This window comes from Erpetoichthys calabaricus, chromosome 18 (genome assembly GCF_900747795.2).
Source record: "Erpetoichthys calabaricus chromosome 18, fErpCal1.3, whole genome shotgun sequence".
Taxonomy (NCBI): domain Eukaryota; kingdom Metazoa; phylum Chordata; class Cladistia; order Polypteriformes; family Polypteridae; genus Erpetoichthys; species Erpetoichthys calabaricus.
This window is the reverse complement of record NC_041411.2, coordinates 701,463-725,395: the sequence shown is the minus strand read 5'-3', so window position 1 is coordinate 725,395 and position 23,933 is coordinate 701,463. Positions and strand designations below refer to the sequence as shown.

At 41.0% G+C, this 23,933-nt stretch overlaps 1 protein-coding gene across 1 annotated transcript in view; it reads left to right on the top strand.

Annotated features, from left to right (window-relative positions):
- pitpnb (phosphatidylinositol transfer protein, beta) overlaps positions 1–23,933 on the top strand; it is a 95,213-nt gene that overhangs the window by 38,892 nt on the left and 32,388 nt on the right. Inside the window, exon 8 of the mRNA XM_028825177.2 lies at positions 11,116–11,193. Coding sequence (XP_028681010.1) covers positions 11,116–11,193 — 78 coding nt within the window. The remainder of the gene's footprint in view (positions 1–11,115; positions 11,194–23,933) is intronic.

Genomic DNA, 23,933 nt, shown 5'->3' with positions numbered 1-23,933 from the left:
CGAGCAGGGGGCAAAGCCCCCTAGTGTTCTTTAAAAAAAAAAAGATTCAGACTTTTTTTTTTTTTTTTTTTTACTTGTGTGAAATCTGTAGAGTAGTTGATGTAAAAAATAAACAAATTATTGCCAGCAAAGATGACCGTTGTTGCACGACCCTTTGCCTCGCTTAGAGTGATGGTACTCCTTGATGGAAGTGGTTGTACTTGAGCATGTGATTTATTATTTGGTTAAACTGACCAACAAACTAAGCAACTGTAGGTAGATGAAATGGTGCGACTATTGCAGATAAATGAGCTGCAGTGGTGTCATGTGCCCCATTGGACTCGTGACGGTGAGTGTTGAGTGTGCACTCGTTTCAGGTGCCTCCTTACAACTTGAAAGAGTTTATAGACTTAAAACGATCTGTTCTTGTGGTTGTCTCTCTGTTAAAAGGATTTGTAATGAAGTTCGTATGTGGAGATCCTTACTTCCTCTGTAAAGGGAATAAGTAATATATACAGAATGTTTAGTTCATATCCATTTTTTTTTTTTTATAAATTTCCAAATTGAAGTGGGTTTTTTTTTTGTGTGTGTGTTAAATGAGTTCCAGTGGTCAGATGTAATAGTTTAGCATGATTTTTGTACACGGAGATCTCCCCTTGGGACGGGCAGTATTTATTGTGCTTGAGTCGATGTTCACATAATTAACATCAGAGGCCTCTGTTTGTGCTGGGCTCATTTGCTTTCAAATTATTTCCAAACAGAGATTATTGAAATCAGGTTGAGCATGGCATGCAAGCTACTTTATACATTAACTCTCAAGTGCTTTATGAGTCGGGTGCCCAGCCAAAAGCCTTGCACTCCTCTTAAGTGTCACTCTCACAGGCGGGTGGCTGATATGCCAGTGTTTAACACTGGAAGTGATTTGCCTGCGGGAGGTAAACCACCTCTTGCGTATTTAGCCTCAGATCACCGAGAAAGCCAGTGTGCCAAAGGAAACTCCTGACTGGTTTCCCTACTCCAGTGCCTTTAAACTTTCATGTTTCTGAAGGTCAGTCTTTGCCTCTTATATTTCTTGTTTTTATGGCATGCTATAGCAAAACGGATTTCAAGCACATATTAAAATTTCCTGGATTTCGAAAGAGGAACTGAAGTTTGTCAAGTGTTGAACCTGGCTGATAGGCCTGACCTTTGGCTTTAGAAATGGTGCCATGTCTTTGAGTTTCCATATTGAAATGTTAAACCATTGTATTACATGAACTGCCGGTACAAGGTGCACAGAGAAGAGCACTGGTTTGGGACCGATAAACAGCTGATTCTCTCAGTTGTCAACTCTTTGCCACTAAATAGGATGTCTTTAGGTCTTCTGTATTTATGAACTGAATGGAGCAGAGTAGAAGTTGCCATCCTTCATTTCAATGTCTTAATGGTCAACCCATTAAAAACTGGGCTGCTTGTTGTGCGCTCAGGTTTCTTGGCAACCAATAACCCCCCGATTCTCTAAAGAATCGGAAATGCAAGAATGGCAATTACATCTCTTCAAAGATTGGGGGGAACAGAAAGTAAGATCATGGAGGGTGGGAGCGTCCTGGGAAGGCTTTCATTTAATGAAATAAATATATTTGTAGTAAAGCTGTTTCTTTTTGGAGCCATGACTCGTTTGGTTTTGGTGTTTCAGAAGCGCGTTATAGGCGCCTTCATTCATTGTTTTTATCCATGCAGTCTTGTTTTTGTTTTTCTATGGGTATGTTGTTAGCTAGAAGTCGTTTGCTGTTAGGAATCATAATTGAACCCCCTGACCGCAGGCACTGTGGAGTAGCTGACTGCTGGCACTGTCGGTAGTCACCACTACCTCAAGTTTAAATACATACGCATATATAGATAGACGCCGCATTCACTGTGTTTCCCAGTAGACACGATACGTCAGCCTTATTGTGAGTGGCAAAAGTGCCATTTAAACTAATACAGTTAGACGTGGAAACCGGGTTTTCTGATGAAAAAATAACGTTTAAAACAGTATCGTTTAAATGTAATTATTAATATCCATTTATACACTAATAATGGCAATTATTAAATAATAATAATTATAATTATTATTTAACCATTCTTCCCATATAAGTAACATTTTTGGGACTGCCTTCACACTCCTCTCGCTCACTCAGATCTTGTAATTTGAGAGTATTCAGTCTGGCAATATGGTGCAGCCTTAGTTTGTGGAAGACAGACACAACTAAAGACATGAGCATAAAATGATGGTCGTCAGTTTCAAACTGTTTCCTCAATGTGCTCCTTGAGAAAAAACACATCATCAAGTTTGAGAAATGTTAAAAGCTAACAACAATCTACATAGTGACTAAATACGTTTAGCCAAAACGTTGTTTGGAGGCTCACTTGAGCAGATAAATGCATAGCTTTGCTAGCTCAGCCTGGCTTAGCTAAAGTAAAGATTATAAAATGGGATTTTCTAACGGCCAAATATAACCAAAACAATTGTTCATCCTTACCTATGAAATGTAATCCCCCGGGATCTGGTTTGGAGCGTACAGCGGTTTGTACAATCCCAAGCAGCACATTATTCATTACTTCACTCCACAGCAGTGCCACTCACAATATGGCGGCGACGTTGACGTACGATTCTGCTAGTCATGAGGCGTCTAGTTATTCTATGTCAATGTTTACATATGTCACCATGGCAGCTTGTTGGCGTACACGCTTTACGTCAAGTTTAGTTTACAGGTTGTGTTGTTTGGGCGCCACTTACTGACTTTGGGAAGCCACTGGGGTTGACTGTTGGGCGCTGTGTGAGTGCGCTTTTGGCACGGGCTGCATCTGGCGTCCGTGTGTATATACAACCTTCGTAAACATTACTAAACGAAGGTTTTCTATGCAGTGGTGTGCGCGTTCGGGCTGCGGTTGTATTGTGACCTGAAGTTTAGTTTACAGGTTGTGTTGTGTTGTTTGGGCACTACCTACGGAGTCTGGGAAGCCGCTGGGTTTGACTCTGGGGCACTGAGTCGCAGTGCGCGTGTGCTTCAATGCATCTGTCGTCCTGCGTCAGTCATCCTGCGTCCGTGCATATATACAACTGTGGTTTAGTAATATAAATTCCACAACTAATAATGCAACAAGAAACTGAAGGCGTTTTGCCCACCCTGGCATTAGATGAGGATACCCTTGGAGGCTGCACAGCCTTCTATCACCCGTTGTCAGTGCTGGTTGCATGTGACGGGAATGGCTTTGAAATAGATTTCACATCTGCCAGAATGTACAGATGCTATGAGTCTGCCTGACATCTTTCTGCCTGTATTGTAAGATTTCTAGAATGTTCAAGGGGCACAGTAAGTACTGCTCTTCCTGCCTGTCCATGCTCAGATTTAATACATCACAAATGTTAACAAGCATCTTGACTTTCAGAGTGGATGTTGCTTTAATAACTGGGAACAATCTGGAAGTGGGGTGTGTGTGTGTGTGTGTGTGTGTGTGTGCGCGCACGCACGCACGCCTCATTCCGTTTCATTCCATTCCACTCCACATGGTGCATGGGGCTGATGCGAACCTCTGCTTCCTGGCCTGTGCTGATTACACGTTTTGCCGAAGGCATTGCTTCTGGTCATAGCTGGGCTTTCTCCGACAATGAGCTTTTTAGCACAATTAGAGGGTGCACATTTCTTACACATGTAGGACCTAAACTTTCAGCTCATTTTTAGCCCACTTTTCAATCCTGGTGCTATAGGAAATATCCATCACTCTGAGTTGGCGAGGCTAAATGCAGACAACTATAAATGGCCACATTGTCAATTTTATTTCTCTTCTCAAACACAGGATATCTGCAAATCTTTTCCCCTATTAACCCATGAAAATGCAGTTTTGCTTCAGGCAGGTCATGATTTATTTAACAACTAGTACCCTTGAGTCAAAGTAAATGTTTTTTTTCTGATTTGCTTCTTGTTATTTTTTGAGAGGATAGTGTGATGTGCTTTATAAAAATTAACTTGTGTGAATTGAGGGAAGATGCCAGCGTGTTAAGAATTGAGGTCCTTGGACTGAAGCAGAAATGCGGATGAGGCTCTGACAGCAGGGTTGTTGCTGGTGCTGCAGACATTGAACTTGTGATGGAAGGCAGGAAGCTTCTATGAGCTGAACCACACTCCTGTGGCACTGGTTGCTGCTTAAGCAGGGATCTTGTTGGTTTTAAGCTGTTTGGGATTCCAGCACTTGAGGTGCGATGTATTGCTTTGTAGACCCTTTGCGTATGCTTTGAACCGTGTGGGCAGTGGCACAGATTAAGAGTAGGCTGCAGATACTCCTGTATATGACTACAGTTTAAGACCTGTGTGATGTTTCTAAAAGACAGCTGAAACCTGGCTCACTAACACAGTCTTGGCCAAAGAACTGATATGGATCAGAAAAGAGCTGGTGGCATACAAGATGTTTAAAATAAATAAATAAAAATAAATAAGTAAATAAAAAAATAGCAAAGCCAAGGCTTCCAATTGGGAGACTTTTGGGGGAAAAGTGTGGTACAAATCTGCACAAAACAGGAATTTGTTCTTTTGTGGGCCACAGCTTAAGTGAACTTAAGAACTGAAATGTGTTGTCTGTACTGAAGTCTTTAATAAATATATGCTTTTTTCCTTTTTAATAATTCTATAGTACACTTGTGGTTTCTGGATAATCATAACTGAAATAAAGGAGATTGTAATTAAAGAGTTGATCGTGTAAGAAAATGTTTTTATGTTGCATTATAATTGGACTGTATCAATCGGTAAACTTCATAAGACAGTGGGCCTCCATTCTAGTGCCGTCGGTTAATTGACTACATTAAATTAACCTACTAACCAGTTAGGTTGCCTATCTATCTGAGGGTTTTTCTGTACAGTATTTCTAGTTTTTAAACCAAAGGCTAATATTGGCAGACGGTGTGGTGTAGTGGCTAATTAAGGCTTTAACTTCAGACAGTGAGGTTTTGGGCTCAAATCCTACTTCTGTCACTTTGTAACTGTGAGCAAGTCAATCCACCTGCCAGTGATACAAGTGGAAAAAAGACAATGCATCTAAAATTGTTAAAGCAACACAGCCAAGTGCTAGGCCTAGAGGCCTAGGACTGCAGGGTGAGCCTTACAGGGCACGCGAGGTCACCATTCCCTTCATATCTCGGTCAGATCAGCTGGATATCCCCCCACACCCAGGTTTAGGTGCTATGCAGACACTTACCATGCCAAAGGTGTGTGAGTGTGTGTATGCCAGAGCTTGGCATGTGCAAAGGTGTTTGTTTACTACCCAGTCGTGCAGTTCTTCCAGTGCAGACCTGACAAGTCATCGCCGTGCCACAGTTGATTGAAGACCTGCTGTAGTTTTGCAGAATGGCACCGTAATTTGCATGCAAACTTAAAATTCACATCTGATGTGACTTGGTCTACTCAGTGATTGTTGTGTCGTCTTTCCTTTATTCAGTCTTGGGATTTTGTCACCATCTTATGATCCGGTGAGGCAGTTACCTCGTGCCGTATTATATGCAGCTTGCGTAATGTGACTCGCCGATAACTGACAAGCCGGGACGCTGAATGACTTGCCCATGTTGTCCTTTGCTGTTTAGAGGCCTGTTGATCTCCCCGGGTACGGGTGTTTAATTTCATTAGTCATTAACGTTACGTTTTGAAAGTTGCTTTGCACATTTTGGGGTAAGCAGAATGACTGTGCATCTGTTGTTAGAGCAGCCGCAGAATGCTATTTTGAGCGAGGAAGTGAATTGGCTGATTCTCTCTGCTTGTACTGGTTTTAGCAAAGAGCACAGTGTTTACCAAGGATTTGTGTTTTTTGGAATTCCTTGGCTTTCCCTAGAAAGAGGCAAGAGTTGTCTCTGTGCTCTGTACTGTGATATAATTTGAGGCTTCAGATAATAGACGCTTTGCATTCATCGTGTAGTGCTACAGAGAGAAGTGCGGTTTGGCGGTGGTTTTGGCAGGCCTAGGCTGTGCTTTTTCCCTTCTCATTGTCACAAATTAAAAGCATGTCGCCCTGTTAGCATCAGATTAGAGAAGAGCCTTAAAATTTCCCAAAAGCTGGGAGTGTTCACACAGCTTGAAATGTTTTTCATATCCCCATGCCAGCTTGCCCACCCCGTGGCTCCAAGTGAACCCCGAATGAGAATCGCATCACTGTTCTCAGAACAGGGTGAATACGCTGCATCCGATTTTATTCTTCTTCAGTGCAGGACAGACTGTAGGGAGACAGTAGTCCATCCAGGGCTGTTTTGCTGCCATTATTTTATTTCTAATTTAAAGTGAATAAGTATAATGCAGATAATGCAATTGAGGGCAAAGAACTGATTGCAGTCTTCATCCTGGGAAATAAAGCTAACAGGCATTTGGGATTTAAGGGTGCAGACATGTTAAGGGATTATGGCAGCACAGTAATGACACCTTTCGTGTAGCTCGCTCTAAAGCGGAATATCCACCGATTGGTAATTAATACACCATTTTTCTGAGACCTCTCTGGGAGGGTGAAGATTCATAGAGCTAGTTGATGTGTTTTGAACATCTCCCTGTCCTGGGGGATTGGCTGTCTTTAGGGACTTGTGCAGTTCAATCTGTTAAAGACTAAATCTTACATCTGGAAAGGAAAGATGAGCTGCCTCTCTGTACAGTCGGTTTGCTTGAGTGAGTGCTGCTCTTTCTTCTTCTTATGCATTCCAGACATGTTTTCTTTCACCGTGACCTGTGGAGTCCAGGTGGAGGGGGAAATGGTGAAGGGCTCTGCAGGGATGCCCCAGTGATGTGCTGCTCTTGTTAAGTGTATCCTTTGAATGTGGAGGATGTTTGAAATATAGCTCAGGCGGTAATTTCATTGTCCATTATTTCAGTTTGGGATTGGCCAGTGTTGGTCGTGTGTCAGGCTGTGTAGCGAGTGCCACCAGATGAAGACTCATCGTGTTTTGCCTTCCTTGCCGCTGATCTCAGATTAGCGCTCAGATGATGTGAACAACGTGCTGGAAATAAACACTAATAAGTACTGAAAGTGAGGAGAAGATTCTGCCTTCTCCAGACTCGAATGCTCCTGTCACTCTTGAAAAGAAGGCTGCCAGCAGCAGCAGCGATGTCATTTGCATCTTGCATGGCTCCTGTTGGGTGCACCATACGCCCCCCCACCCCTGCAGAAGTCTGGTTTTGTCTACATCCTTTTAAATACCCCCTATCTTTGTGCTCAGCGTGTTGAGTTCCAGTCCTGCGTGTGGCCTAGTGGTGTTGTCAGTAAATTGTGGGGCTCTGGGAGTGCACTTGTTCTCACACAGTCCTAAGATTTTGGTTATTTTGAAAGGTTTGGGTGCCATTTATTTTTCTGCATGCATGCCTGTTGTCTCACTTTTACATGCATCCACTCCAAATCTCCCTTGGGTACTGTCTGTATTCATTGTTGAGGTGCGTATCTGTAAAACGTCAGCTGGACTACTTTCCTCACTCTGGACCTTCACCAGATGGGACTTAGGGTCATGATACCGGCGTTCTGAATCCTGAGATACGAAAGGTGTATATGTGTATCTATATATAAAATATAAAAAATATACTCTTAATCAGAGTTCTTATTTAACAAGGAGAATGCACTCAGCTGTTCTTTACCAAGGGCTACCACTTAGCACCAAGAGTGGCGTGCCCTCGAAGCAGAGCGCAGACCCTGTGCTCACCGGCACTGCGGCTGTCTGATCCCACGCTGCTCCAGCAGAGATAATGAGATGAGAAGTCTACAGCTTGTGGCAAATATGATGAACGGAGAGCCGTGGACCCTCTAGACCAAAACCCCCCTCAGGCCCTTGACACAGACAGAATACTGGATTAACTAAGCTCATCTTATCCTTTGCTGCTGCTCTTTTGCAGTAAATCACCCCCAACCCACATTCCTTTCCTTTGGTTTAAAATAAATAAGGGGGGAATTTGGAGGTCGGCCTCTCTTTGGGGTGTGCAGTTAAAAAATGGGGCTTGCTCAATCGAATGTCCTGAGAGGGATTGTAATCCAGTTGAAACATGGCCTTACTGGGTTATCTGTACTGTGTGAATAGATCCTGTTCAAGTCTGATCTCTTATGCCAAAAAGTAAGACTGCACCATAGTGTCTGGCGTGTTGAGGTGCTTTCCATAAATCTCACGTCTTCAATTTTGAAGACCATCTATGAAAATGTGATGGGTACTCAAGTTCTTAGTCATGCATTTAGATAATCAAGTCATAGTTGCAGCTGAATACTGTGTGTCATGGCTAATGCAAATTTGCATTGTGTTCGACATTGTCAGGTGGAGCAAAAAAAGATTGTTGAATATGCAGAATGTAAGCTGTCTTAAATGCTGAGAATACATCCGTTTAGTGGACCTACTTGCCTAATCTCTAGGTCCATAGGTGTCAAACCCATGGGTACAATACTGTAGTTGGCCCTGGACAGATGTGCCTGTGTTAATAGCAGCTACACATAAAAATACCAATTTCAAGAATCTTACATGGGCTTCATGCATGTTTTGTTTTTAGAATTGCCCTGCAGAATTCAGAAATTTCAGGTTTGGCTGCTAGAGGGTCATTAGATTTGTCATTTGCTCTCAAAACTAATTTTTGTACAGCGCATATCTCATGAAAAGAAATCATTGTCATAAGTGTTGTGGATTTAAATTGGCATTTAAGTGACGGCATTGGAGAACGGCTCTAGGAGTTGGACGTCACTCGTGTGCTCTGGTCTGTCCCTGTTGAGCGCTGCTGTGCGGTAGACTTGAAGAGACAACGCCCTGTAGTATATATAATTCACGCTTCTGATGGCCTTGAGCATTTAGGGTGTACTGGAGAGTGGGTAGCAGCAGTTCTGGTGAGAGTCTTGGCCAGATTGAGTAGATTTTATTTACCGATTTATCTGTGTACTTTAATGTATGTTTGTATACACTGTGTGTATGTAGTATTTATAAAAATAATTCACACACAGTTGCCATGCAATTATAGGTCCACCAACATTGTAACGTAAATATCCTGCTCCACCAAAGAGCTCATTATGTGGCTACACTTAAAAAATACATATCAGTATAAGAAGTGGTTAGATTTTTAAGATAAGGTATTTAGACACACTCATCATGGTGCTGGAGTGTGACAGTGTACTACAGATTGATTAGCCCATTCACTTGACAATGGTGAACCTGTAAAATACACACATGGTGCATGTCTGTATATAGAAAATACAAAGTCGCATACAGACATGGAAAAGTCGAATTTCTGTAGGCGAAAACACTTTGGCCATTCTCCTGTGACCCCTCTCATTCAAAGTAACAGCACATCCACCAAAACTCAGATAAACCTCCTTTACAACAATGGTGTGAAGGAGGACACTTCTGAGGATGTGCCATGTAGGGTCCTGAAGTGGCTAAGTCAGGGGTGTGCAAAGCCATTCCTGGAGGGCCGCAGTGGCCGCGGGTTTTTATTCCAACCCAGTTGTTTAATTAGAAAACAATCCTTGCCAATAATTACATTTCATGGCTTTTTAGTGCTTTAACTCTGCTATGTCAAGTCATTCTCAAATCCTAGATTTTTTTTTCCATTCTAAAGATATCCAAATATTTTGAAGTGTAAAACGGATGGGTAATTCTCAATCCTTGACTTTTTTGTCTTCTCTTTCCTTCCAAGTATTTAATTAAACCAAATAGTGCATGATAAATACACACAGGCGTAAAGGGTAACAAGCAAAATGGATAACTGCTGGTTTCTTTTGTCATTTGCATCTTATTGCTAATAAGGAGCAATTAAAAACCAAGAATGCAGCTGTTTAAGACTTAAATAAGCAATAAGGGTTCAAAATCTTAACGAGGGAGATAACTAAAATGAAGCAGAAGTGTTTCTAGAGCAATTAGTGCTTCTTATTAAGCAATTGGGTTGGAACAAAAGCCTGCAGCCACTGCGGCCCTCCAGGAATGACTTTGCACATCCCTGGGCTAAGTTATAGTAGAAGACCAGCTTGGTTCCAGTCCTGTCAGTGGGGCCTGTAAGTGGACATTTGATCACCCAAATTGAACGACTAGAACAAAAATTATTGCTTGGTCAAGTGAATGGCCATGCTCACTGTGGCATGCTGAGTGTAGGGTATGAATTTGATCCAGGGTGGAGTTTTAAGAATGTAGGCACCGATGGGCATACATGATTGTTAGCATTCGTTTGACATACTTTGGCACTTTGTCCGTCACGTCTTTTCTTTTTTGTTTTATGTATGAAGTTTAATTCGTGTGACTGGCTGAGCACCAGGCAGCCATTTGGCATTGTGATGGTGATCTACACAGCAGCCCTTCAGTCTGTACATTGCATTCTTCCCAAGGTAGAGTGTCGGCGCTCAGTCTATAGGGGGTGTTCGCATGGTGGAGTTCTCTGCTCATTTTGCAGCAAGTGAGCTGAGAAACGCTTGTTAGAGTGCAGCCTCCAGCAATTGTGTGCAAGCTGGCACCGGACCTGCTTTTTTTATTTTTTTTTTTCCTTTTCTTTTCCAGTGTCCTCCACATAAATAAAATTTTAGCTCCGGGGCTGAACTTAATTTTACCAAAAATAAGGGGGGGGGGGGAGTAACATTTCTACAGCACACCTTGTCTCTTATTGGTACCTGCACAGCGGCACATTTGGCTGTGTGCTTTAACATAAAGGGAAGGTAATTACATGTTTTGAAAGCCAATGTCATAAACTGTTCGGTGGTCAACCCTTCTTAGCTTGGGGGTCTGCAAGCATTCCAACTAACGGTCTTTCCAATTCTGAAGCTACTTTGTTTGTTCCAATTATGATTTTTCAGTGTTCAGCAGCTTCAAACAGTTGTTTGTTTCACTTCTGAATAGAAATCACTTAGTCTTGAGTGATTAATATAAAAAAAAAAAATCTTGTTAATTGTTCAGTAAATTAAAGCATAATTACATTTGAATGAGGTGCCTAATTTTGTAAGTACAATTGGTGCCCGTCACCATGTTTGCATAAGGCAGGCTGGAAATGGGACTGAGTCTCAGATGGTCAGAGCTGTGAGGTCCGGGCATTGACCATGCATGAGGTAAAGAGGTTCACATTTGTGCAGCTGCATTATACATTGTGCTCAACTTGCTTCCATTAATTTAAAGCTGTTCTCACTCGGTCAACTTTGTTTACTTTGCAGGATTACAAAGAGGATGAAGACCCGGCATTATTTCATTCAGAGAAGACTGGCAGAGGACCCTTGGGGCCCAACTGGAAGGTATTGTGAACAAACCCTGCTGCCTTAATCTGAAAGCCTCTGCGCCTCACAGGCAGCAACTTGACAAGTCTTGAGGGACTTGAGAAGGCAGTGATGGGGAAAGGAGGCTGTGAATGGCAGAATTACAGCTTGAGGTCTGATGAAGACGGATTTCTCCATTTGGGCACTAATTTGCTTTAATAGAAAGTAAATGAGGGGACTCTAGATTGGTGCACACAATCATTCTTGTTCAGATCAGCGGCAGCTTTCTTAATACTGTGCTTACTTGCAAACAGGAATTGGAGTGAAGGTTTTTTTTTTCTGGGTTTTATGGGGAGAACAAATGAAATGATCTGAAGAAAGCCTGAGCTGGGTCTTGGAAACTCAACTTTTGTTTATTCATTTCCAGTCTCTATGTTTAAAATGTTGGAAAGTTGTACCACGTAATCACTGAGCATGAGATTTGAAATCCTTTCCTGATTAAATTGTTTATAAATTTCCTTTTTGCGAGGCAAATTAGAAAAGTTCTGTTAATCTGGAAGAATTTAGTCGAGTCACACAATGTTTGGTGTAGATGATTTTTCTGGAATAATTGGAAAGGAGGAAATTGGCACAAGCGCGTTAGCAACCGACAGAGAAGTGTGTGTTTTGTATTTTCTTCTTGTTGGCAGCCAGCCTCATGACCTGTGAATGCCTGCCTGCTCTTTTTGCCTGTCTGATCAGTTATGTAAAAGAGTCAGGCCTGAGCTAAGTCTCCTTTAGAGCTTCAGTACGCCCACAAATGACTTTGGCCTCTGGCCGCTCCCCAGAGTGCATTAGTGCCTGTTATGTCAGAGCTGCAGGTGGGGAGCTTTGTGTTCGCCATTTGCAATGACTTGTTTGCCATTTAAGTCATCATCGTTCCCTTCTTCGACGACTCCAACAAAGAAGGAAGTGTGCATGTGGTGCCGAGTAGCATCTGTCCGTCTTTACTGTGTTCACATGGCACAAGAGAGCAGTTTAGAAACTACCATGACTTGCGGCATCATAAACTTCTTCTCAAAACTCGTGCACACAGCATGTCCTTGGAGCTCTGAAACACTATATCACCTATAAGAAGGCACTCTGCTTCGTTGTTCGTTTTCAAATTATATGAAGGTTATAGATTTTAATTTTTTTTCTTTTGTGCATGGCATTTTTTCCACAAGTTTAGTTCTGCTAAGCTCCCCAGTTTGTACCCTGTGATGAGCCTTTTCACACCTTGTGGTCTTCTGCCCTTTGCTTTTCATTCTCCAGTGTGTCCACATAGGATGAAGTAGTCCATCGATTGTGGCCGGTCTGTCCATTTTGTTGGCCCTGTTTCCTCCTCGTTATTGCAACAAAGTTAAGGACTGCCTTGAGTTAATTTACGTTTGTCTTAATTATCTTTATGTAAGAACCACCATAACAAGAGGTTTGAAGTTGGAAGCCAAAAATGAGGCAAATGTCAATTTTATGCTGCATTGAAGTGCTTTGGACATATTCTGAATTACTGTTTTTAACGTCACCCCTCGTCACTTTTTTTTTTTTTTGATGAGCAATTGTGTTAGGAGTTTAATGAATAATACCCAGCTCAGGCTGAACAAAAAGTAATAAAGATGAGCTTTTTAGATCTTTTTTTTTTTTTTTTCTTCCCTGAAAGTTAAAAAGCAAAGAAAATGTAATAAATGGATGTCATCATTCCAAGAAAATGGCATTCATGGCTGAAGTGTTTTTATGTAATGAAATGAGGCGAGTGGGTCAGTGTTACATCGCACTTCGGTAATTAAGCTGTCTTGGAAATCTCCCACCGGGAGCTTCTACTTGTATCCTAATGAAACTTCCCACTAAGAAGCTCATAGCATGTCAAGGTAGACAACCTTTTTCTTTTAATTTATTTAGGGATTTTTCTTGCTGGGTAATAGCTTCTCCTGTTAAGGAAACCAGTAGACATATCAACTTGTGAATACATGGCCTTTGGAACAGTGTTGCAAAGGAGCACTACTAATCTGTTTGAAGCTGGCAGCTAAGTTGTGATTTTTACGTGCCCCGTCAGCCCAGGTTTTTCACATGCATCAGGATTCCATTAAGTGGTGCAGGACTATTGTCCTTTTTATTATTTTTTTGTTTAAGTGGTTAGCAGGAGTTCTGAACTGTTTTTGCAAAAGACTTTCACAGAAGTTCCTCAATAAATGTCTCTTCTAAAGACTTGACGAGTGCTACTGCCTGTTGAACTTCAGTTTGCCATTCTGCTTTCTGATTGGTTCAGTTATTGGGAGGTGAAGGTCTCATTTGACATGTTGACTATTTTTAATGAATAGCCTTTTATGACTTTTTGAACACTGTGGGATGAGTCATTGGGCTGTGGAAACTAGAGATCAGGGTGGCAGTTCTGGCTAGAAACAACCAGTTAGACTTTTGGTTGTGTGTTTTTTTTTTTTTTTTTTTTTTTTTTTTGGGTTTTCCTTGTTTTGCTGATGAGGTGTTTTAGTTGACAGTGCTTTAACCCCTGTTTCATAACTGGCTTCTCTCTTTTGTAATGTCCTATAATAGACCAATTAGGTGACAAGTAAATGGGTGAGTTTTGTTCCTTTGCACACCATCTCCATACCACTCAAGTTATCAATTCATACTCTGGCTGTCACATTGCTTGTGTGGAGTTTCTATATTCTAATAATGTATTTTTTACTTTTTTCTGTAATTTTCCAGAGTCTTGCTGGCTGTTTAAATTTAAATTGGTCCAATGTGGATGTGTGTTTGTGTGCCTGGTGCTGCACTTGTGGCCTATCCAGGAAGTAGGTTCCTAAATTTTGCCCAATCCCATCAATATAAGCAGTAGGTCCTAATGTCCTTAAAATTGGCTGAAAAAGAATAGATGGATATATATTTGGATGCTAGTAAAAAAAAAAAAAAAAAAAAATACTGAACAGAATAAAGAATTGAAGAGTTTTAATTTTAACTGTGCCTCTAGTGCAGATGAGTAGGGACATTATTTCTTACATATATGATCAATCTTTAGTTGACCAAAAAATCTAAATTTCTAAGCTGCTCTGGTCCTTAACTCCTGTCCTAGCCCAGTCCCGGATCTGCTGCCATTTAATTCCTTTAAGCTGTTTTGGTTTATATGGTGTGCAGCCATGCCTGCAGGTTTTTGGCCCAACCTGTTTCTCAGTCAGTCAGTGTTGCATCTAATTGACCTCATTGTTTATTTGGTGAACCTTTTTTCTTTTATTTTCCATTTAGGAAAGAATAGTGTCAGATTTACATTTACAGGGACATAGACATATTTTCCTGTATCATTAAATGCTTACTAATTCACTTTTCCTGTGGAGTATATTTTCGTAATGGTATCTATTTAGAAGTTCCGGCGCCGCCAAGAGTGGCAGCCTTTTCAGCAGCTCCGTGTATGACTGGATGTATACTTTTCTACTTTTATTTTTCTATTTTTATTTATTGATCACTTCTATCACTTTATTTTATGTGGATTTGTTCCCTGGACACACTTACTTTTACAATGTGGGCATGGATTTTTACACGCCGATTATTTTATTTATTTTTTTTTGTGAATTTCCCCTTGGGATTAATAAAGCATCTATCTGTCTGTCTATCTGAAAAAATGCAATTTAATGCTGAACAAAGCAAACACCCGTGTAAAAGACTCTACCCTTCAGTGTCACCCACTTATGTGCTTATTTGTTAACAACTCTCTAAAAACACAGAACATTAAACAAAATTAAAGAAAAAAAAAATTCTTACCTAACATGTAAATTCCTGCTTCATTCAGTGAAACATAACCCAGTTTGTCGTTTCTGGAAGGATATAAAATGCAGACAAACTGGGAATAAGTTTGCTTAATTAAGGCAGGAGTCCAATTAGGAGAAGAGGGTTGAGAGGGTAGACCCCCCCCCCGGAGTGAACTTGGGTACCACTGAGCTAGAGGTGGAGCTCATCTCTGTGTAAATGTGTTGTGTGCTAGAGACGCACTTGTCTAATATTGCAGGTTTTTAATCTTTTGTTCAGCAGGTGGAGAATGTATTTTTTTTTCTGATTTTGGTTATTTATATTTGATTTTTTTTTTTTTTTTAAACAAGCATTAAAAGTTACAGTGAAGATTTTTACTGTGTGTGTGTAAAATATTTATACATACTTTATGAAAGAATTCCTCTATCCAGACCCAGACATTCAGAGGATATCAGGTTACTTTGAATTGCTAAAATATTCTCCCTTTGAATAAAAAATGTCATCCTAAGTGTTTTGATGTTGAATCTGTTTAATGTAAAGTTCCCCTTTAGTGTAGATAACTTTCTATGTGCTGGAAATTTAAATTTTCTCATCGAAACATCAAATGATGTCCTTGTCAAGCAAAATGTTGAGAGCTGGCATTTTCTGCACTTGTGCTGAGCAGTTAATGATTAATTAATCCTCTTTCCGATTCCAGGGTTGCCTGGGCTCCTTTGCCATATTAACCATGAAATACAAAATAATCTTAGATTGCTGCTTGGGAGATTTAATTTTTTTCATTTTTACTAACTTGTTTCTTTTGGGAGCTTTTTTCTTGTAGAGAAATAGACTACTCCGAAATACTATTAAAGGAAAGAGAAAGAAGACATCTTAATTGAAAACGAAAATGCCAACCCAGAGCTACTTGCGTTTTCATTTCATTGTGCTTTGTTTGGCAGGTTAATGATTTTTATGATGTCCCGATGTTGTTTTTTTTTTTTGTTTTTTTTTGTAGGGACTATGGCTTTGTCCCACACACCCTTAGTGTGAGCTAATGCGTGGTGTAAGAGAGGTGTTTTTAGGTCTCTGTCCATAGTGCACACATACAATATATGGCCAAAAGTATGTTGACACCCCTCCAAATGATTGAATTCAGGGGTTTCATTGTTAACAGGTACATACAATCAATAATGCAGCCATGCAATTTATTTTAACAAACACATGACGCGGTCATAGGATGCCACTTTCTTCACAAGCCATTATGTGAAATATTTGTTCTGTCGCAGTCATCTAAGTGCCATTACTGTGAAATGCAATCTCTCAGGAGCATGGCCACCTTGTGCTGAAGTTCATAAAAATTCTCAGGCCTCTGTGGCATTGCTCCAAACTGCCTCTGAAAATAACATCAGCACAAGAGCTGCACATCAGGAGCTTTGTGAAGTGGCTTTCAATAGCCGAGCCTAAGCACCATGTGCACAGTGCCAAACGTCTGCTGGAGTGGTGTAAATGTGTTCTCTGTTGTGATGAATCAGGCCTCACTGTCATATAGTAAGGTGGACAAATCTGGCTTTGGTGAACGCCATCTTCTGGGATGCATACCGATTACTGTTAAGTTTGCTAGAGGAGGGATAGTGGTCTGGGGCAGTTTTTCAGGGTTTGGGCTAGGCCTCTTGGTTCCAGTGAATGGTCCTGTTAATGCAACAGCATACAAAGATATGTTAGACAATTGTGTGCTTCCAGCTTTGTGGGAACAGTTTGGGGAAGGACCTTCTCTGTTTCAGCATGTCTGAACTCCTGTGGTTATGTTGAGTGTTCTACATGAAGACCTCAAACCTATCGGACACCTTTGGGCTGATTTGGATTAGCGATTGCAAGACAGGTCTTCTGGTCTAGCATCAGTACCTGACCTGCCAAATGCTCTTTTGGCTCATAGGGCACAAATTTGCTCAGACACACTCTACTCATCTTTCCACTAGATTTGAGAATGTGATGTATTGCTGCGGTAGGGTAGTAGCCCACCTCCAAATTCATGCCAGTGAGTTTGCATTGGGGTGTTGGCAAGGTATCCATAAACATTTGGTCATATATAGTTTGGATTGAGCTTTGATTTGTCACCCCAGTCTTGGTCCCGGAAAAACAAGTTCTCTCTCTGTGCATCTCCTTGGTGGAAGTGGTAATGTTACAATTCACCACTTACTTTACCTTCCCACCAACATTTTGTGGCTTGTTGGAACCCCTTGGTCCACTTGTAATACATGTCCTTGACTTCCTTTTCAGAAAAGCAGTTCTCTGACTTCTGTATGTACGAAGTAATGTTTTATGTGTATAGTGCCTTTCCCATGCTAAAGGTACCATATAAATAATGTAAATAATTGAAAATGACAATTCCAGGGTTCTGTCCCTAAGCAGTCCACTATCTGTGGAGCATACCGTAGCATTTCTGCAAATCTTCTGGTAACTGAAGCAGGTTAGACTAAATGGTGCTTGAGACATTCCAACCCAGGTTAGCAAAAAATATGAAAGTGTTGGTTTGGCCATGTTGTCATTCCTTCCACTAGAGCTGAATCTCTTATTGATGCTTGAAGCTGAGCCTTGCTCTTTTGGATTGGCGCCTGCTCGCAGCACTTTCCAAGGTTGTGGATTGTCCATTAGCTGCAATTAACCTCACAAGAATCAGAGATGTCCAGGTCTAAAGGTGATTCTCTGAAGTGTGCTGCCAACATCACATTAAAATGGTTTGCACAAGGCCCTGTCTGCACATTGTGTATGTGTGCGTTTAACACCTCCGACTCACTGGTCCTGCTGTGACTGCGCCCGTGACAGTGTAGGAGTTGCTCTTGGCTTTAAGTGATCCATTGTGTGAAGTGTCTTGTTCCCAGTAGGAGATGCTAAGTGCTTTTCAGCTGTAACTGTTGTGTGTTACGTTAGGTGTAGCCCTGTGGTACAGTCTGATTCTTGGCTAACCATTCTGAGACATCAAGCCTTGTCTTTGTTATACACCTATGGGGAGGGAGAGATTAATTTCTGTCCTCTAACTTGGTGATACTTATACAGGTCGCAGTGAGTGTTTAAAAACTGATAGCCCGGTAACTTGGGTTTCAGTTACTGTTTCTGTACACAGCCTTGCATCAGGTAATTTGACAGAAATAAATTGAACATTTTTCATTGCTGAATGTTATCCTTCCACACGGCTAAGAAGGCCAAGTTCCATGCAGAATTTAATGGTTGCCATCAATATGTTTGCTGAGACATCTTGGGGTTTAATCAGTTAAGCTTTAGTAAAAGCAATTACCTTTTTATGGCTATTTTAAATCTTTTTTTCTCCCCTCTAGTTGCAGAGCCATTGATAACCTTAAGCCCTCCAGTTGCCGTACAGTGCCTGTACCATCTTGAAAAGCTTTCAAACCTTGTTTCAGTAATAACATTGAAGACGTTCTTGGCTGCTAGCTGGATTTAGTGTCATGTGTAAAATAATCCCTTGAACTGCAATACAAAGGAGGTTTGGAGTGATGGATACTACAGTGGATTAATTGGTTTTCTAAATATACGGCCTTTTTTTTCTATTTCAGTGCCAGACCTAGTCCAGACAGATGTGACTGTTTTTAGGGGGCAGAAAACAATTGGGCAGCCTGCGCTGGCTCTCCAGTGGACACCACAAAGTAGTAGTAAAGTTTGCTTATTTCCATAATAAGCCTGTGGATATGCAAAGCATTGCTTTTAGCGTGTTTGTCACAAAGTAAAGCTTGGGCACTCTGATGCAGCACTTTGACGTGATTTCTAAAGCAAGGTTTTTGCTCAAGCATGTTTACTTCGTTGTATCATTTGGATGTGGAGGAGTGCAGGTTGGTTTGCTTACTCTTGTACCGTGTGTTCTCTCAGTATGGCCAACTTGAAGCCAATTCAAAAAAAGACATCTTCAAGGTGAGGCTTGCAGCTTTGAGAGCGCCTGCAGTACTGAGGCGCTTGCACTTGGAGGCGGTGCTTCTCTGCTGTTAATGCCGCCAAGGTCCGAACGAAGTGTGCTGTGTTAGCCATCCCAGAGGACTGCATTGAACTGTTGTGGTCTGTTTTTGATACCTCTGGTCACTGCACTTGTTCAGAGTGTAGACTCGTATCTTCAGCTCTTGGGATGTCATTAGTAGCCATGCCCACAAGAGTAACTCGCTATGTTTTGTCCCTGAACATTCCGTTGTAAAAATCTCTTGTCTTTGCCTTTCTTACAAATGTGATTTTTAAAAGTGTGTGTTGCTGTGCTTAGCACAGCTGTCTTATAGATTAAAGGTCCTGGGTTGGAATCTCACGCTTGCTCATTCTCACCTTGACTAGATGCCTTTTCATCGTCCTGCAAAGTTAGGTTAAAATGGGATTATAAATTGGCCTGGATTGAGTACATTTGAATGTGTGCCCACGTGTGCCATGTAATGGTCCTGCTTCAGGATTGTTTTGAGCCATGTGCCAAGTGCATAAGGGAGGGGCTGTGGCCTTCTAACACCTTGAAATCGATTCAGTCGGTATGAGTATATTTGTATGCGTGCGAGATTTACTTTCACATTTTATTATCGCACTTGCTTGCCCAGTTCTAAATGTATGCAGCATGTCCGGTACAGACCCTACCACCCACCCCCCTCTATTGCTGCTTTACAATCATAAGCTGAATCTCTGTCCAGATTTGGCATGCTTTAACTGTAGGATTTGCCTTGTCTTTTTTAAAGCATGATACTTGTGCAAGCACTACACATAAGTCGAGTTTTATTTAAGATAACTTTAAACAAACAGAGCTGCAGATATATGAAAAGCTGAAGGCTTATTGCTTATCTGTGGGGCTTTGGCTTTAAGCCACCATCATCGTTTATCTGTTCCAGAAGCGTTTCAGGCACATTTCCTCTGGACTAGCTGTACTTCCACTAAGTTTAAGGGCTGCTTTTACATCCGACGTCATGCCGCTGATTGACAAATGCCCCGAGTCATTCTGTTAAAGAGATACTACCTTTGAGTATTTAGGAAAAAGGACAGGAAATATAGAGCAAGTTGAAAAGTGCTAGTCTTAAAGATCTGAAGCTATACGACTAGAGCTTTCAGTCAGTTGCGTTTCTTTTTTCCATGCTGTGTATATTTGTAAAATCGAGAGTTTAATTCCCTACAAACTTGACCGTAACAGCGACCCGGCATGGAAGTGGAGGCCAGGGAGCTGAGCCCATGAAGTAGCCACACTAAGTGCTATGCCTCCTACTGTCTTCCTGGTTATTTCCTCGTTATTTAACACTGCCTGACTTTTTGTTGAGTGTAAGTCCATCTATCTTTTCAAACCTGCTTATTGACTACAGGTTAGTTGGGATACTAAAGTTGGGAAACTAAAATATTAAGCAATAAAAGACATGCGAAGGCTGATAAATGTTTTGTGTGTTTTGGTATTGATAAGGATGTAAAATTAGTATTTGTCTCCTAGTTAAATTGCTATGTTACTAAACTTAAGTTTTCTCAGCTTTCCTGGTGTTAAAAGGTGGTGGTCCCTTGAATCAAGCTGCAGTCTTTAGTGTGGTGACCCACTACCATAATAAGCAATAGGAACTTGTGACCCAGTGGTTGAGAAACGCTGCGTTAAACCATCAAGAGCTTGTGCTCAGCATGTGCCCGTGTCATTTTGAAGTGGATGCTGCAGTGTCCATCAGCATTGGCACCTCATTTTTGGGGAGATGCCTGTTGTTCCACCAACTTTGGATCATCCAAGGACAGTCCATTCACTTAGGAATGTCTGACCAATTCAAGGTTAAAGAGATGGTCACTCAGAAATCTCAAACTCTGTGCGCTCCTTTTGAGAGAATTTATCCACGATTTGTATTATTGGATTATGTTTGTTTATAGAACTGCATTCCTGTGGGATTTTTCTTAAAGAATCCTAGGGATGCAGGGGTAGGGCATATCTTAAACTGAATCGGTTATGAAGAAGGAAAAGTGTATTGTGCAGCTGTTGGTTAAAACGTCTCTTACTATTTCATAGCACCCGATTTGTTTTTGGGCTAGGTTGGGAATTTTAAACAAAGCTCTTTAAACCACTCAATCAATTTGTATTACGTATTTGATCTTTTATAATTATCAAGCAAGTGTTCCTTAATCAAAGACATTTCTTAGAGGCACTAAGTAGCCAAAGTACCTTCCTTGCCTGGGTATGTATAAACGAGGGGGGAAAAGCTGTGTTTTGGAAGTTAAACTTCCTCAGTGGTGTGTTGAGGACAAAACCCTGCATGTACCTGTGGTCTTTGAGATCGCTCATTGATCGCTCCAGCGTTTTGTGCACGCTCAACATCCACCACTGTGCACTCCTGCTGCCTCACGGGGAATTGTAGTCCCCATGCTGGCGCTGCATTTTGGGCACACCTTGCATGACGACTGTGCCTTTTTGGGCTATATTGTGTCTTTGGTGTTATGTTTGTAAATCCGCGTAAAAATATCCAGAAGTTAAATGAGAGGATATATGAAACTGTTGTCAAAAAACCAAGAATGCAGAAAAATAGACAAAGAAGAAAAGTTTGTCCATTAACAGAATTGACCCCGGAGCTGGTGTTGGCACTTTTCACCTCAACACCCTGTCAAACAAGGCGATTGTATAAGGGCGTAATGGTCTCTGACGTCAAGGCATCTCCTAAAAGGAAATCTAGTTGGCATGGTGGCAGCAGGGCTAGCACTGAGAAATACTGTACATTCCTCATCTGATAATCTAGGTGCTTTGAGGAGGCTCAAGGGGCTTCTAGTTGTTAAATTGTCCCCAAGACATAAGCAACACTGAGCTCTTCTGAGTTACATTGGACGTAAATGCAAAACCTGTGCCCAAGCTTCAAAAAATCTGATCGCAGAACAATTTTAGTTGCTGTGAAATCCTCCTATCCCTAAGGGATTATCACTCAGAATGTAGACCATCCGTTTTTAAAAGTACTTTCAAATAATAGACCTGGCTTGAGATATTTTTCTGTAATCCAAAAGTGAAATGCAGCCAGCCTGGTTTTTCTAGATTTAGAATTAGAAACCTGAAGCCATGAGACTTGATGCTTCTTGTTGACTCCAGGACATTCTTCATATTTTCTGCCCTACATCTCAGATGTACTAAGTTTGTATGTGCTGTTTGGGTGGTGCAAAACTGAAAATTGTTGAAGTCGGAGCCCCTCTGCATAGCGATGTTTTTTAATATCTTTTTTTCTGCTTGCTTGTCACCCGTTCATAATACACTTCCGACGTCCATCTTGGCCTCACAGCTGTGTATTGTCTATTCCACTCCAATTACGTTTTAAACCCATGGTATCATCATGGTCCAATTTTGTGTTTAACACGTCAAGTGACTTCTTTCCTAGTTGACAGTAGCTTCTTCTTTTTCTTTGTGTGTAGTTAAAAGGTAAGGTAACTTAAGAACTTGCCTTTTCTGTTTCAACAGTTGATTTTAATTAGAGATATAACATTATTCATGCCAAGATTAATTGCAGTCCACTACATTGCATTGCATAAGCACATGCTGAATTTAATTTTTGGTGTGGTTTTATCACGTCATAATTAAAAAGAATATTTGCTTTTCATTGCACAGTTTTCATTTGATGATAATCGTGTCAAAACTGAATGTTTTAAATGACCAATCAAGAGTTAGGTAAGGGGTGCCAGCAGTTGGGGTAAGAGGTGTTTTAGTTATTGGCAAGCATACATTTCTTTAATGTGCTGTGTTTAACAGAAACAATGAATAGTGTTACTTAGGTCTCCCTGTTGTGTTGCCTAAATCATGTGTTCTGCTTGCTTTATCATATTGTTTGAATTTCCTTCTGATTAGTACAGACCAAGACATTTAGCAATAGCTGGTAGTGTTGTCATCATCTGCTGGTATTTACAGACTGTATATAGATGCCCCGGTTGATGATCAGCTAGATGGTAGACTGCAGCTCTTAGCTCTTGAATGCATTTTGGGGTTGTTACACTTGGAAATTAGGCTCTCTTTGCTTTCTTATGTTACTTTTGCAATTTGCAGCAGCCTGTTGTTGCAGAGGAAAATGAAACTGTCGTTTACATCTCCCACTTCCACCTGTTTAACGAGAGAGCAGATCCCCTGCCTTAGTGCTGGGTGACCACACTCGTGATTGGACCACCTCTTACTTCATTAATTGAATCCCCTTGCTCCACCTTTTTGGTGCTGATTTGGTTTACATTCAGTTTTGGCATGCTTGTCACGTGGTCTTGAATCGACATCTGATATACTTAGACCAAGGCTAAATGTGATATGTTTGCTTTTTAGTTCTGATGTGCGATCTATGGACATCAATTACGTTGTTCTTTTATATTACATTTTGAACTGACCTGAAAATTGTGTGTCAGTAGTGAACAGTAATCGATTAGTTTATGATTTTATTTATGGTCCAATAAGACCATGCCAAAATGAAATGCACCACGTGCATATGCCTTGTATTGCAATGCCATTAACAGTTTGAATTGCATTTAATTTTGACACAAATAATCATTGTTAAGGAAATGTAATGGAGACATGAATTTAATTATCATATACCTTAGGCCAGGAGTATTAAACTGTGATCCTGGAGGGCTGCAGTAGAGGTAGCTTTTCATTCTAGCCACTTTCTTAACTAGTGGCCTGCTATATGCTGATTGAATGGGCTTCATTTGGCTTAATATGCACTTTTTAAGACTCTGAGCTCTTAATTATTTCATTTTTGTTCGGCCCTAACTCACAGGCAAGTGATAATGAGCTGCAGAGTCAGTGGACAGATAACCAACTAACTTGAAGGGAGGGGGGCTCCAACTTGGTTCCTGAAGGGCTGTCATTTTCTCTCTGACCAGTTATTTAATTGCTGTTAATTAAACACGTTCTTTATCTGTATGGCTTCTTCATTCTCTTTGTTGTTTCTTGTGGGCATCATCATATGTTTTGTGGACCAGCGCAGATCAGTACTTAGAGCTTCACCCTTTTTTCTTTTCAAGTATTTTATTGAATTATTTTTTATGGTGGACACATGCAGATTGGATAAGGTTTGCTAGCCGTGTGTTGATTCACTTTACAT